The sequence below is a fragment of the Manduca sexta genome, chromosome 24 (assembly GCF_014839805.1).
Source record: "Manduca sexta isolate Smith_Timp_Sample1 chromosome 24, JHU_Msex_v1.0, whole genome shotgun sequence".
In the NCBI taxonomy this organism is placed as follows: Eukaryota; Metazoa; Arthropoda; class Insecta; order Lepidoptera; family Sphingidae; genus Manduca; species Manduca sexta.
In genome coordinates, this window is record NC_051138.1 from 7,156,087 (window position 1) to 7,169,359 (window position 13,273).

The 13,273-nt window shown below is 39.4% G+C and overlaps 1 protein-coding gene across 1 annotated transcript in view; it reads right to left on the bottom strand.

The window, feature by feature from the left end:
- The window catches only part of LOC115448741 (Down syndrome cell adhesion molecule-like protein Dscam2), a 61,308-nt gene that overhangs the window by 16,795 nt on the left and 31,240 nt on the right, over positions 1 to 13,273 (bottom strand). Inside the window, exons 9-16 of the mRNA XM_037442338.1 lie at positions 11,082 to 11,214; positions 9,960 to 10,108; positions 9,694 to 9,877; positions 9,184 to 9,287; positions 8,585 to 8,841; positions 7,871 to 8,028; positions 7,499 to 7,653; positions 2,488 to 2,775 (exon numbers count right to left, since the gene is read on the bottom strand). Of these exons, the coding sequence (XP_037298235.1) occupies positions 2,488 to 2,775; positions 7,499 to 7,653; positions 7,871 to 8,028; positions 8,585 to 8,841; positions 9,184 to 9,287; positions 9,694 to 9,877; positions 9,960 to 10,108; positions 11,082 to 11,214 (1,428 nt within the window). The remainder of the gene's footprint in view (positions 1 to 2,487; positions 2,776 to 7,498; positions 7,654 to 7,870; positions 8,029 to 8,584; positions 8,842 to 9,183; positions 9,288 to 9,693; positions 9,878 to 9,959; positions 10,109 to 11,081; positions 11,215 to 13,273) is intronic.

The following is a 13,273-nucleotide window of genomic DNA, read 5'->3' on the forward strand; positions in this document are numbered from 1 at the left end:
GTATTACTGTATGAAAAAAATAAGAAAGGAATGAAAAAAAAATCCAAACAATAAGCGCACGTTATTTGTACAGGTATATATGTTGACAGAATTCATGCTGATTCTGTAAACATATAGTACAAAATCGATGTGATGAACCAAATGCGATACGATGTCTAAACAAACTGACCATGAACATTAAGGACAGTGGAATGGTTAGTAGAGCCGGCACTGTTGGTTGCTACGCAGGTATAGTTGCCACTGTGACTGGCAGTGGCAGCCGCAATCGACAGAAACGAAGTACGCGATGTCATTTTGGTAGTCAGGATGCCGAGATGCGATGAAGTGTTTTCAAAACCATGAAAATGCCACTTGATATCTAATGGCAGGTCACCCTTTGATACATGACAATTGAGCTGGACTGGTTCGCCGGCGAACACCGACTCGTCCGCCTCAAAAGGTACGATGTATGGCAATACTGTTAATTCAGAAAGCCAAAAATTATTGATGAACCAAGCGTGCAACGTGCTATATATAAGTATGTAGGCAAAAGCGGCTAACGGAATAAGGGGTACCATGAACGTTAACTGTTGTAGAATGAACAGCCAGTCCGGCTTGGTTAGCAACATGGCATGAGTATTCGCCACTGTGACTCGCTGTTGCGCTAGATATGGTCAGCAGTGACGTTCGTTCGCCTATCTTCATTGTTGTAATGCCTTGGTGCGAAGATAACTCCTTGCCATGAAAACTCCATGTAATTGTAAGAGGTCCATCGCCTTTCGATACGTGACACGTCAATTGTACGGATTCGCCGGCAAAGACTGGCTCTTCGGCCACAAATGGAACGATGTGCGGAGGAACTAGCGAGGGTAAATATATAAAAAGAAATTAACAAACAAAAATGTATAATATATAATAACGATACCCTGAACGTTTAATATAGCTGTGTGGTTGGTACTGGCTACTGTATTGGAAGCTGTGCAGGTATAATTTCCGGTATGTTTTTCAGTTACAGCTGGGATTGCTAATATAGAGCTTCTGTGTCCTACTTTTGTTATAATGATGTCGCCACTCTTTTGTAATATGTGGCCACGGAATGACCACGTGAGGGTTAGTGGCATATCGCCTTTCGGTATATGACACATAACCTGTATACTTTCGCCATAAAATACCGCATCATCAAATTCGAAAGGAGATATGATTGGTGCCACTGAAAGAAATGATTGGGTAGACTACATATAGGTGTTATTATATTTGCGTAAAAAATAATATATATCTATAAAAAATATACTTTGTAACATTGAAACAGTACATAAAGCTATAGACGATTCATCGAGGCTTTATACCCTTGACATTGAGCATGGCGTGATGACTAGCACTGGCGACAATATTGGAGGCGGTGCATGAGTAATTGCCAGAATGTTTGGCCGTCACCATAGGTATAATAAGAGCTGAACCCCTGTCCCCAACATTCATGATGTTCACCCCGGCTAGTAAACTCACATCTTCTTCACTAAAGTTCCACTTGAAATTTAAAGGTTTGTCTCCTTTAGGAACGTAGCATGTTACTTGCACTCCTTCGCCGTAAAATATTGATTCGTCGAAATCAAAGGGAGCTATAATTGGTGCCACTGAAAGGACATTGTTATACAACACCTTGTAATTTTAAAACTAAATAATATTCTAGCAACGATATGCGTGACTTGTATTGCGTATAATTTTTTAAACTAGTAATGTATATATGACCCGCCAAAGTTACAAGGATAGGTAAGTGGTTGGGTTTGTTGTCAGGGTATTTTTTTATTACAAAATATGGCACACCTCATCATGTTCATTAACTTTATTGTCTTCGAAGTCCTTTAAATTTAATAATTATGGTCTCACTTGCACCTCGTTATTAGGCGGCGGAAATACACGAGAGAGCTTTTTTACGTGGAGCTTTTATTGTAAGTAAAAGTAATGTTTATATATATATTTAAATGAGAATTTTGTGAACTTAGTTGGCAAGATCTTGAGCATTAAAATAAATACGATTAAGATATAACACTTTTTAAAGATTGTGTTTCATTTAAGCTTATTAAACCATTAATTCCAGTATTTTTTTGTATTTGTATCTAAGTACAGTTGTAGTTTTTGTTATATTAATATTTTTTATACACAAGGTAAGACGAACAAGACGATTACCTAACATTTGACGGTAATATAAAGATCTACCAAACAAAGAACGCAATGAACAAGTTTAAATTACAAAACTTTTTATGGCTCTAGTAATTTCATTAGACTGAGATATGCATAGGTACCGAATGATGTTTACATGAGTGCCTGCCTGGCGGCAGAAATCGAACGGGATTTGCATACGAGACACATGAAAACCAGTTTATTTATATAAAAACAAAAGTAGAATAGATACAAATTGTTAAGGGCGAATGGAGTTTCAGGCATAAGCGTAAGTATTGAATAAAAAAAAAAACAATACACGAGATTAAAGTAAAAAATACAATAAAATACCGTTCACGTATAGTTCAGCCGTATGATTTGCCATGCCCGCTTGGTTTTTCACAATGCAGAAGTAATTTCCTTGGTTATGATGGGTCACAGACTCTATTGTGAGTTGACTTGTACGCTTTGTGTTTGATAATATGATGCCATTACTTTCTGACTTAACAGGTTTTCCGTTGAAGTACCATGTGATATTAAGTGGCAAGTCCCCTTTGCTGGCAGTGCATATGACAACGGCCATTTCTTGGTCATTAAGAGGTTCCGTGCCGAAATCAAATGGCAGGATTTGTGGTGCAACTAAACGATTTTTTCCAATTTCTTCATATACAGTAAGAAACATAATACACCGCTGAGCTTAAATCGCATATTGCCACAGACATTTCCGTCATCTCAAGTGGAACGTCGTGCTAGTGACCTATTATGATTATTACATAATATATAATTTACGGGATTAAACACGTCCATTGTTGTGGCACGACTATCGCGCTTGACAATAAATACATACAAGTGTTGGATTTATTACAAAAATAAAAACGGGAAATCAATGAAAGAGGATAAATCTCAATAATAAAAGAAACTATATAAATAAACAACGTGCGAACAAAAGCTAAGCCAAAAAAAGTATTGAAATTTGTCATGGTGTGGTAGAATATCGTATACCATTTACGTTGAGAACCGCGCTGTGGCTACTGCGACCGGCTTCGTTTTCCGCTATACAAGTGTAATTGCCCACGTGCTCATGCTGAACGTTCTCTATGCTCAACATCGATATTCTTTTACCATTTCTGTTTATTAATACGCCATTACCCGAGTTTAATAATTGACCATTTAATTGCCAATGAATTTTTAAAGGCAAATCGCCTTTTCCAACTGTGCAGGTCAGTGAGACGGTATCACCTTGGTTGAGGATTTCTTCACCGAAATCGAAAGGTGTTACTTGTGGAACCACTGAGAAAATAACATACGTACAGGAAATGTGTTGTGAAGAACAATGCGATACTCAACAATTGAAAAGTTTATTATTTTCTTGTTCTGTATACCAAACATAGAAACGAGAGATAGGAGGAGGAGGGATGAATTAACAACAAATAAAGTCCGGAATATAAGGATTACCAACGATATAAATTAACAAAACCTCTTTGTTTTTGATTTAAATACCATTTACAGCCAAATCCGAAGAATAATTTGCGTGGCCGGCTTGGTTACGGGCCGAGCAGGTATATGCGCCAGTATGTATGGAAGCAACTGAGTCTATCGATAGACTGCTTGCTTTATGGCCAATTTTCGTAACTGTTATGCCTTGTATCTGATTGACTGGCTTTCCATTTAAATGCCATGTTAAGTTTACTGGGACGTCTCCCTTAGTCACCATGCATTGGATACCGACTGTGTCACCCGCGTTGGCTGGATCTTCTCCGAAGGTGAATGGATGGATTTGGGGTAGAACTGTTACGGTAAACTACAATTAATCAAACACTAATAAAAACAAATAATTTGACCTCAAATAATATACATAAAATAGAGATTAGTTTAAAACTAAAAATAACCATTAACTTCCAATGTAGAACTGTGATTCACTTGACCAGCAAAATTTTCAACATGGCACGTATATACTCCTCTATGGGTGCCATTCACTGAATCTATGTTAAGAATGGACATTTTACGACTCATGCTTCCGATGGCTATTCCTACAGTATTGCCCTGCGAAATTTTCTTTCCATTAAGGCTCCATGAGAAGTTTGCAGGCAGGTCTCCTTTATTCATAACGCATTGAACCGAAACGGTGTCACCGGCGTTAGCAGGTTCATCGCCAAATTCGAAGGGTGAGATTTGGGGTGGAACTGTTATAATGTAAGAAGCTATTACTATATAAAATAAAAAATAATGGTCGTAGCGAACCGTTAACACTTAGAACCGTGGTGTGATTGGTCATTCCGGCTGCATTTTTGATCTCACACGTGTAGGAACCTCGATGAATTGCACTCACGGCTTCAATGTTTAATATGGATGTTTTTTTGCTAATTTTTGTGATGAGAATTCCGAGTGTATTTTGTGTCTTGATTTCTTCGCCATTAAATAACCATTTGTATGTAATTGGAAGATCCCCCTTGCTTACTACGCATTGCACTGATGCAGTTTCTCCTTCATTCAGTATTTCTTCTCCAAATTCAAAAGGCGTGATTTGTGGTGGCACTACGACGTTAGTTTAAATATTTACACTACATAATACTTAAATGGATTTTGGAAATAAACGAGAAATAGAATCAACAGTAAGCCGATAGTAACTGGGATTCCTCGGGAAGCGTAGCATTAATATAATATTAGCTGTTTTTATTTGCCACGGAAATTTGTAAATCCTGAAGTGTGTCACTTACGAATTCATATAAGATCGAGTTGGTTTTCTTAATTGTTGTCAAATTTTCGTTAAGAACTTTTGACATATTGAATATCACAGTAATGATAATTTCGTTTCTCGGTAAAATCAGTAAGGCTCCTGTTTAATAACAAGCCTATTAAATTTTTATGGATTAAAAATCGGGGAGGACAATGTGACATTTTAGGAATAATTGATTTGTTCTAAACGCAGAGGCGTCTGTGGCAAACGATGTAGCTTTGGCGGGTATAAACATCTTTGAACCTAATTAAATATTAAAAGATTGTAATTAGTTCTTAGACAATTGTCAGTTACCAAGTCGGCTGAAAAAAATATATCATTAGTGTACAATTTTACATAGAAATGCCATAGAGTCGAATTAAGTTGTTTTTTATATGAATTATCATATAATTATGAGGTATGGTTGTGGTTTTTTAAATAACTACGTAATTTAATATTTCTCTATAGCATTTTTACAAATAAAATACCGAGTTTCTATAATTTAAATTGTAGAATAAGATATATTCTCCTTTAATATTATCGCAAGAACCAAATTGAAAGAACTTTTAAATAATGCATAAATTCAAATGCATTTGAGGATTACCCATACAGAGCTTCAATACAAATTTTAAAATTTATTTTCTCAGAAACTCGGTAGTTAAAGATTTTTTCGATTAAATTTGAAAAATTAGTAATAGGAAATATTTTCCAGCAATAGCTTGATCCTCTTTGCAGGTTCTTACACACTAATGTGACACCACTGAGAATTTTAATAAAGTATTTTTTGCTTTATCCGTAAATTTTAGCAAGTAAGTTGCACCTAAGCCTGATTACACAGGGTGTTCTTAGAGAACATAATACTATACACGGCTCAGGGATGTCTTAGTAAATGTTCAGACATGGCAGACCAAATCGCGTGAAAATATTATTTAGGCGCAACACGTTTGATATGTCTAAGAATATAAATAATAATAGGTAGATACACATTTCTAGCGAGTCGCCATTCGTGTTGTATAAGATAATATTTAAATTATGCTAGGCGTTTTAAACTTGGATGTCCATTCCAATTTTCAAACATCGAGCTTCAAGGCATTGACTAAAAGCCTATCCTTTTTCCGTATAGTAATTGTAAATTTTCAGTTAGTATGATAACTTTACTAAGTACCTCTACTAACCTCACGTTTCAGTATTGCGACGCGTCTGTAGCGGCGTAAAGGTAGACGCCACTGTAGAGGAACAGATGGATGCGTTCCTCTATGGAAGGGGAAGATTTCCAGTCAGGCAAATGTTGCGCCTGACCGGCCGCGGCCCCTCCGACGGTTCCTATTCGGAGATGGTATATATGCAACGCGTCGCTCAAATTGTGCAAGCGTGATTCAGGATCGACGTCGCCATCTATCGTGATTGCTGTGTGATATCACTGTAGTTGCGTCACTGCATCGATCCTCTTGCAGTTCCGGCGATGTTGACAAGATGGCGGTGTATGCATCGATTGTACCGCCACATCACTCCCCTCCGGAGACCGGAGGTCGAAAGTCTTCAGTCGAGTCTTCTTCGATGCTAATTGTAGCTTGCCAGTGCCAGAGAGTTGATGCCCCAGTGAGTCTGGGTGTTGATGCCCCAGTGAGTCGGGGTGAATATGCCCCAGTGAGTCGGGGTGAGATGCCTCAGTGAGTCGGGGTGAGATGCCTCAGTGAGTCGGGGTGAGATGCCCCCAGTGAGTCGGGGGTGCGGTCCGAGTGAGTCGGAACCGTGCGCAATTGGCCCTAGTGAGTCAGGGCTGTGCGCGAGTAATCAGCTCCTTTGAAGCGAAGCTAACTGACTTCGATCCCAGTGAGTCGGAATCGATGTTGCGTCTTCTGTGATGAGTTCGGTGCGTCACGTGGCTATACCACGACAACCGGCGAATGCTGCCCGAAGATGGTCCGGCTGTAGCGCAGTTGTGCCGTGACGTTGGAGCCGAAGTCCGTGCAGGAGTGCCGAAGGTACCAGGCTTGCATTGGCAGCATGCATATGGTAACCTTAATGGCTGGAGTGCTGGCTGGCTGTGCGAAGTGTTGACTGGCTGGATGGAAAGGAAGTGATGGATGACGAGGTGGTGCGAAGCGACGACGATGCAGTTGTGGCTGGTCTCATTGATGACGGTGCGATAATGTTCAGCGTCAAGGGTCACCACTGTAGCGGCGTAAAGGTAGACGCCACTGTAGAGGAACAGATGGATGCGTTCCTCTATGGAAGGGGAAGATTCCCAGTCAGGCAGATGTTGCGCCTGACCGGCCGCGGCCCCTCCGACGGTTCCTATTCGGAGATGGTATATATGCAACGCGTCGCTCAAATTGTGCAAGCGTGATTCAGGATCGACGTCGCCATCTATCGTGATTGCTGTGTGATATCACTGTAGTTGCGTCACTGCATCGATCCTCTTGCAGTTCCGGCGATATTGACAAGATGGCGGTGTATGCATCGATTGTACCGCCACACGTCCGAAACGTCTGACTAGCCGACAACTAAACATTTTCTAGACTATCAAACAAAATATAACGGCCTAACGAATTTGGAACAAAAAACCGACGATTTAATAATGTATCCACGCTGTATCCGTCATGTCTGAACCAATTTAATATAATTATTTTAAGTCACACTTACCCATGACTTGCAGTTCAAGTGTGCCCTTGGAGGTGAAGGCCTGGGAGTTCTTGGCAACACACGTGTAGGTAGCTTCGTCGCTCATGCGTTCAACGTTCTCGATTACCAGTGTGCCGTTGGGGAATACCTTCTGTTTGCGGTTGATTGGCAGCACACTGAAATTTATTAAATTTTGTAAGAATGGTTCTCCTACTACATGGAACATAAAATGGATAGCGAAACGTGGAGTTGGTAAACTTTTACATCTGAAAAGTGTAACAGTGTGATGCTATGTAAGAATGGTAGATACTATTTTTAATGGTAGTGGATAATATAAGTTATAGTACCTCAGAATAATTGAGAAACAGCATTATATATTTTGTGGATACTAACCGTCCATCACGTTCCCAAACAATAGATTCAATCGGGTAGCCGGCAACTGGGCAGTGCACGATGAGGGTGTCTCCAGCGACCACGGGGCGTTTCTTCATGGGTCGGACGTAGGGCAGGCCATAAACGTTGACGCGAGATGAGTGGGATGCACTTCCGACCTTCAATATAGAAAAGAAGCAAAGACAAATTTTTGAGATCTTAATTTGGTTGTAGGTTGTAATTTTAACATTTTGTGTGCATGTTGCAATTAACGTATTGAACAAAAAATCTATTTTTGTTAGTTCAATTAAATCTTATTGTTATTATTGCTCAATGAAATTCAATTAAGTCTACGTTTTACGGGATGATTTTGACGCCTAATGCCAGTAATACTACTCCAAGAGGCAACATCACATTTTTATTAAAAATTCACTTACGCACTCACTATATTCGTACTTGACTACACAATGATGAAGAAATCAGTAAAGTAAAACTGGGATTTTTGGTGAAACTATACGTTATTCATGTATGGTTTTTGGAATCATTTTAGCAAATGTAAAGACGAATTTAGTGGTTTCATTTAGTAAAGTTATGTCAAAATGACCCCGTGTACGAAAACTTGGAATTAAAAATAAGCTTTTTGTAAAGAATAATCACATAAAAAAAGTCAAGACTTCGTACTTTATATTAATTGTGAGATTTAAAACGTAAAAACGAAACATAACTATGACAGACCTTGCTAGAAGCAGAGCAAGTGTAAAGACCGCCGTCGTTGGTGTGTACAGAGGAGATGTTAAGATGGGATTCCACGTTGCCGTCAGCAGTAACGAATTGTCCAATTTGCAGGCGATCTCCGCTGTTCAGCTTCTCACCGTCCAAGAGCCATGTGATGTCAGGAGTGGGGTTTCCAGATGCAACGCACTTTAAGCGCAGGGACGGGCCGGAGCGGAAGGTCTGTTCGCCAAAGCTGTGTCTAATCTGGGGTGGTTCGACTGAAAATATATAATTTTATGGTAAGGTAGTACGTTTTGTGTTTTTGAAAGGATTAAAATGAATAGATGCTTATACCAAAGAACCCATTTCTTTGAGAATACGAGTTTTATTCTAATTTGGCTGGTTATATCTAATTGAAAATTATGCGAATTATAGCAAATTATAATTATGGTAACAATATTTTTTAAGTTATACCTTTATAATATGGCTGCACTATAAAAGACCCGGTGCCGAAGATTAGAGAAAAATAGTTCTTTGAATATTTTTCGGTATTCTTCACATTTGGCCGCCGATTTATACACGCTCACTTGAAAAATTAACTCTGTATAATTATTACTCACATCGTCCTCCGAGTTTCAGTTCAGCACTAGCACCTGCGCTCTCTTGATCGTTTCTAATAAAGCATTGGTACATTCCCTTGTCTTCCTTCTTTACCGATTCAATCCTGAAATTCATATAAAATTCTTAAATTAGTTATTTTCTAACATTGAATTTCTTTGAATTGTACATGACCATCGGAAATCATGTCTTTCTTTAAATGTCTATATTGGCATATTATATGGGTAACACTGTAGATGGAAAAAAGATCGCAAAAGGTTAAAATTGCGAGTGTTAACGGAATATATCCGTATATCCGTAGGGTGTGTTTACAAGAACTGTCCGCCGTGTTTGATAATAAAATGATTATAATTGGTGTCAGGTTTTGGACCTGGCTTGACAGGCATTACTTTAGTACCGAAAAAAAATACTCTTCATTACCAATGTTCTGTTCTATATTGAATTTTGAACTCGTTCCATTATTCTACTAACGCTAGCGTAAAAAACAGTGAAATAAATATTGAGTATCATACCTTAAAATGGTGTCGTGGTGCTTGATATCCTTTCCGTCTTTAAGCCAGGTAATAGTCTTAACGGGATTGCCTTCGTATCTGCAAGTGAAGACTGCTGGGCGTCCAAAGTCTACAGTTTGCGTGGCTGGTTCAACAGTAGCTTTCAGAGGAGCTGTTACGGTCAGTACGGTTTCCACGGATTCACCTGAAGTTAAGCAACAGTTATAGGTTCACACATTATTCAATGATTTCATATTATATTCTTGTATGATTTGTTACCGACTCACCTCCAACGGAATTGTTAACAACGCATAAGTACTTTCCAGAATCTTCAACTTTAGCTTCCTTAATGATCAGGGTTCCAGATACTTGTTTCACTCTGTCGTCAAGGGTGACTGGTTGTTTTCGAGTGGTGCCATCAATGAATTTATACCATCTGTAACAAAAGAGACTCCGTTCAAATACATTTTAAACTAATTCAATCTAATATTAATAAAGATTTTATACTCAGATATGCTACAGTTAATTATTAAGATCATTCACTATCCCAAGACCAAGGGCAATGCCGCCTGTTTTCCAAAATTTCAATAGTTCCTTAACAAAACTACCCACCTGAAAGAAGGGACAGGATAACCTTGGCCAAGACATAGCATAGTTCCAGTCTCTCCGAAACCTAATTGAGATTCCTGCAACCGACCACTAGACAGCTTTGGAGGAAGGCTGTTTGTTGGCTCTTGAAGAAGAAAAAAGACGATCTCAAGCAAGAAATAATCAAGGTCGCCATGAGAATAAAGAAAAAATAAGTATATCTAACAAATAAAACATGTGACCGCTTCACTTTAACATGTGTACAAAACAATTTCCAAAGCTATGCAGACAAAACGCATTAAAAAGCCACCTAGATGACCAAGGAGGATATTATGCTGTTTGAGTGAAAACAATACATAAGGTGCAGCCTTGACTCACGAAAAGCACAAAGTAAAGATTAAAGCGTCTGAATGAAAGCAAAAACACCCTGACACTTACCAACAGGTGTTTGCGCCGCTCAATCGTTACTTTGGCTGGGGACCATAATAGGGGCGCGCGGCCGGCCGCGTTTCATCACGCCTTCATGTCACGCGCGGGCGGGGCGGCCGCCGTGGACTGCAATAACAACGCATATCAGTACATGGGGGTGATAATGGTATGACTACGTGATCAATGAATGCGTGAGATGGACACGACCGGCCAAAATCATCTAACTGCCGTACCTCGTCAAAGGCGCAGGATTAGCTTGGACTTCGCACAGGAGCGCAAGACTCTCACTGGCTCGACCTATCTGCCGGTTAAGCCCATCACCGGTCACTTTTGGTCCGGTCCTACCACTTGGCTCTGGAATGTAAAGTGGACCGTACAATGTGCTAACTCACCTAAATATTGGCGCAGGGTAGGCGGCAACTTGACATGTTAAATACGCAATATCACCCCGTGGTACAATGAAAACTTCCCAACCTTCAAATATCTTACTGGTATCTTTTCTAGGTGCGATTTTATTAGTCGGTTCTGTAATAACGGAGATGACAATTCTCACTCCCTTACACAAATAACAACGGCTGGTTTATAAGCAGAAGACAAATTAAATTAATACTTACACAAATAAATTAAACGATAGCTTTTCCATATAAATTGGAATAAAACAAGGTTTTTAAATGATTTGTAGCATTGAAATTTAAATGCAGAGAATACAAATCGACGCACCTTGAGATTGGGACAGGATACCCTTGCGCTGGGCACAAAAGTGTCAGTGGAGACAGTTGAGGAGAAAGCACGGTAGGCTTGGGAGTGGCCGTAATACTTGGCGCCGCACTCGCTATGGGCTCTAAATAAAAATAAATATTTCAATTGTCATATAAGAAATTTCGAGACATTAAAATAAATACATATAGGAGGTAGCAGAAGACTATATAACGACCGTAATGATATCATATATATAAACGAACTTGCCTGAAGATTGGTACAGGAGAGGCTTGAGCTTCACACAATAAACTGAAACTTTGGCCGACATTGCGAACAAACGTTATACTACGAGCATCCGTCGAGAAGGTGGGTGCTTTGGAGCCAACCGGTTCTGTAGTTCAAAAAAACACTTGCCTGAATATCGGTGCAGGATAACTCTGTGCCTGACAAAGAAGAGCGAAGCCTTGGCCTAAACGTTTTCGGAATATGCTGCCCATCGATTCAGAGGAAAATGTAGGGGACTTAGCGCCAACCGGTTCTACAACATTATATGAAAAAGGGTTTGGTTTGAAACTTGCCTGAAAATGGGAACTGGGAAAGCTTGCGCTTGACACAGTAGAGCAAAGCTTTGACCTTCATGCCTTTTTAGGGAAGAAAGTGCTGACTCAGTTGAAAAAGAAGGAGCTTTGCTTCCCACAGGTTCTGCACATATAATTATGTAGAAATATTATACTGTGACTTATAAAATTCTTAACAAAAACTTTTTAAGTATAACCTTTACATATAATTTGTAATATCGAGACACTTGCCTGAATATTGGTGTAGGAAAAGCCTGAGCTTGACATAACATGGTGAAACTGTGGCCCTTATATCTTGTAACCGCAGATAGTGTAAAATCAGTGGAGAAGGTTGGCGGTTTAGAGCTTACGGGCTCTGTAGCAAACAATTATATATTAATAACGACTTACCTAAAAATGGGGATAGGGGACGCTTGTGCCTGACAGAGCAATGCGAAACTTTGCCCAACTTCTCTAATAAATATACTCCCTTTTGAGTCAGTGGAAAAAGAAGGTGCTTTAGCTCCAACAGGTTCTAAAAACAAGAGCATTACGCTGACGAGATCAAACATACCTGAACATTGGTTTAGGGTACCCTTGGGCTTGGCAAAGCATAGAACCACTGGAGTTTCTTTCGATTTCGTAATTATATGCGGATGCAGAAGTTGCAAAGGCTGGTGCTTTTGCTGTAACCGGTTCTGGGCCAAAAGAATATCTTGTAAGTAATTAAGATCACTCACTTGAAAATAGGTGGAGGGTGAGCTTGAGCCTGACACAATAAAACAATCGCTTGATCTAACACTTTTGTAAGTGTTGTGCTTTTAAACTCCATAGAAAAAGACGGTGCTTTGAAGCCAATTGGTTCTGCGAGAATAATATGATTATAATATAAATATTATTTTATTCTTGCCTCACCTGAACAATGGGACTGGGAACGCTTGCGCTTGGCATAAAAGTGCAAAATCTTGACCCGTTTTACGAGTTATCCCAGAAAACTGAACGTCGTTTGAAAATGTCGGAGATTTAAATCCAACCGGTTCTATAATTGAAAAAGGTTAATTTATTCACCTGAACACTGGTACTGGGAAACCCTGCGCCGGACACAGGATGTTTAAACTTTGGCCAACGTTCCTCACGTACCAAGAAAACTTATTATCAGTGGAGAAAGTGGGTGACTTCGATCCAATAGGTTCTAGAATAATATGAGAGTAAACTTAATACAAAAGCTAAGGTAAGGATGTACCTGAATATGGGAATAGGATGTCCCTGAGCCGGACAAATTAATGATATGTTTTCTCCTATTTTTCGCATACACCAAGCTAATTTAT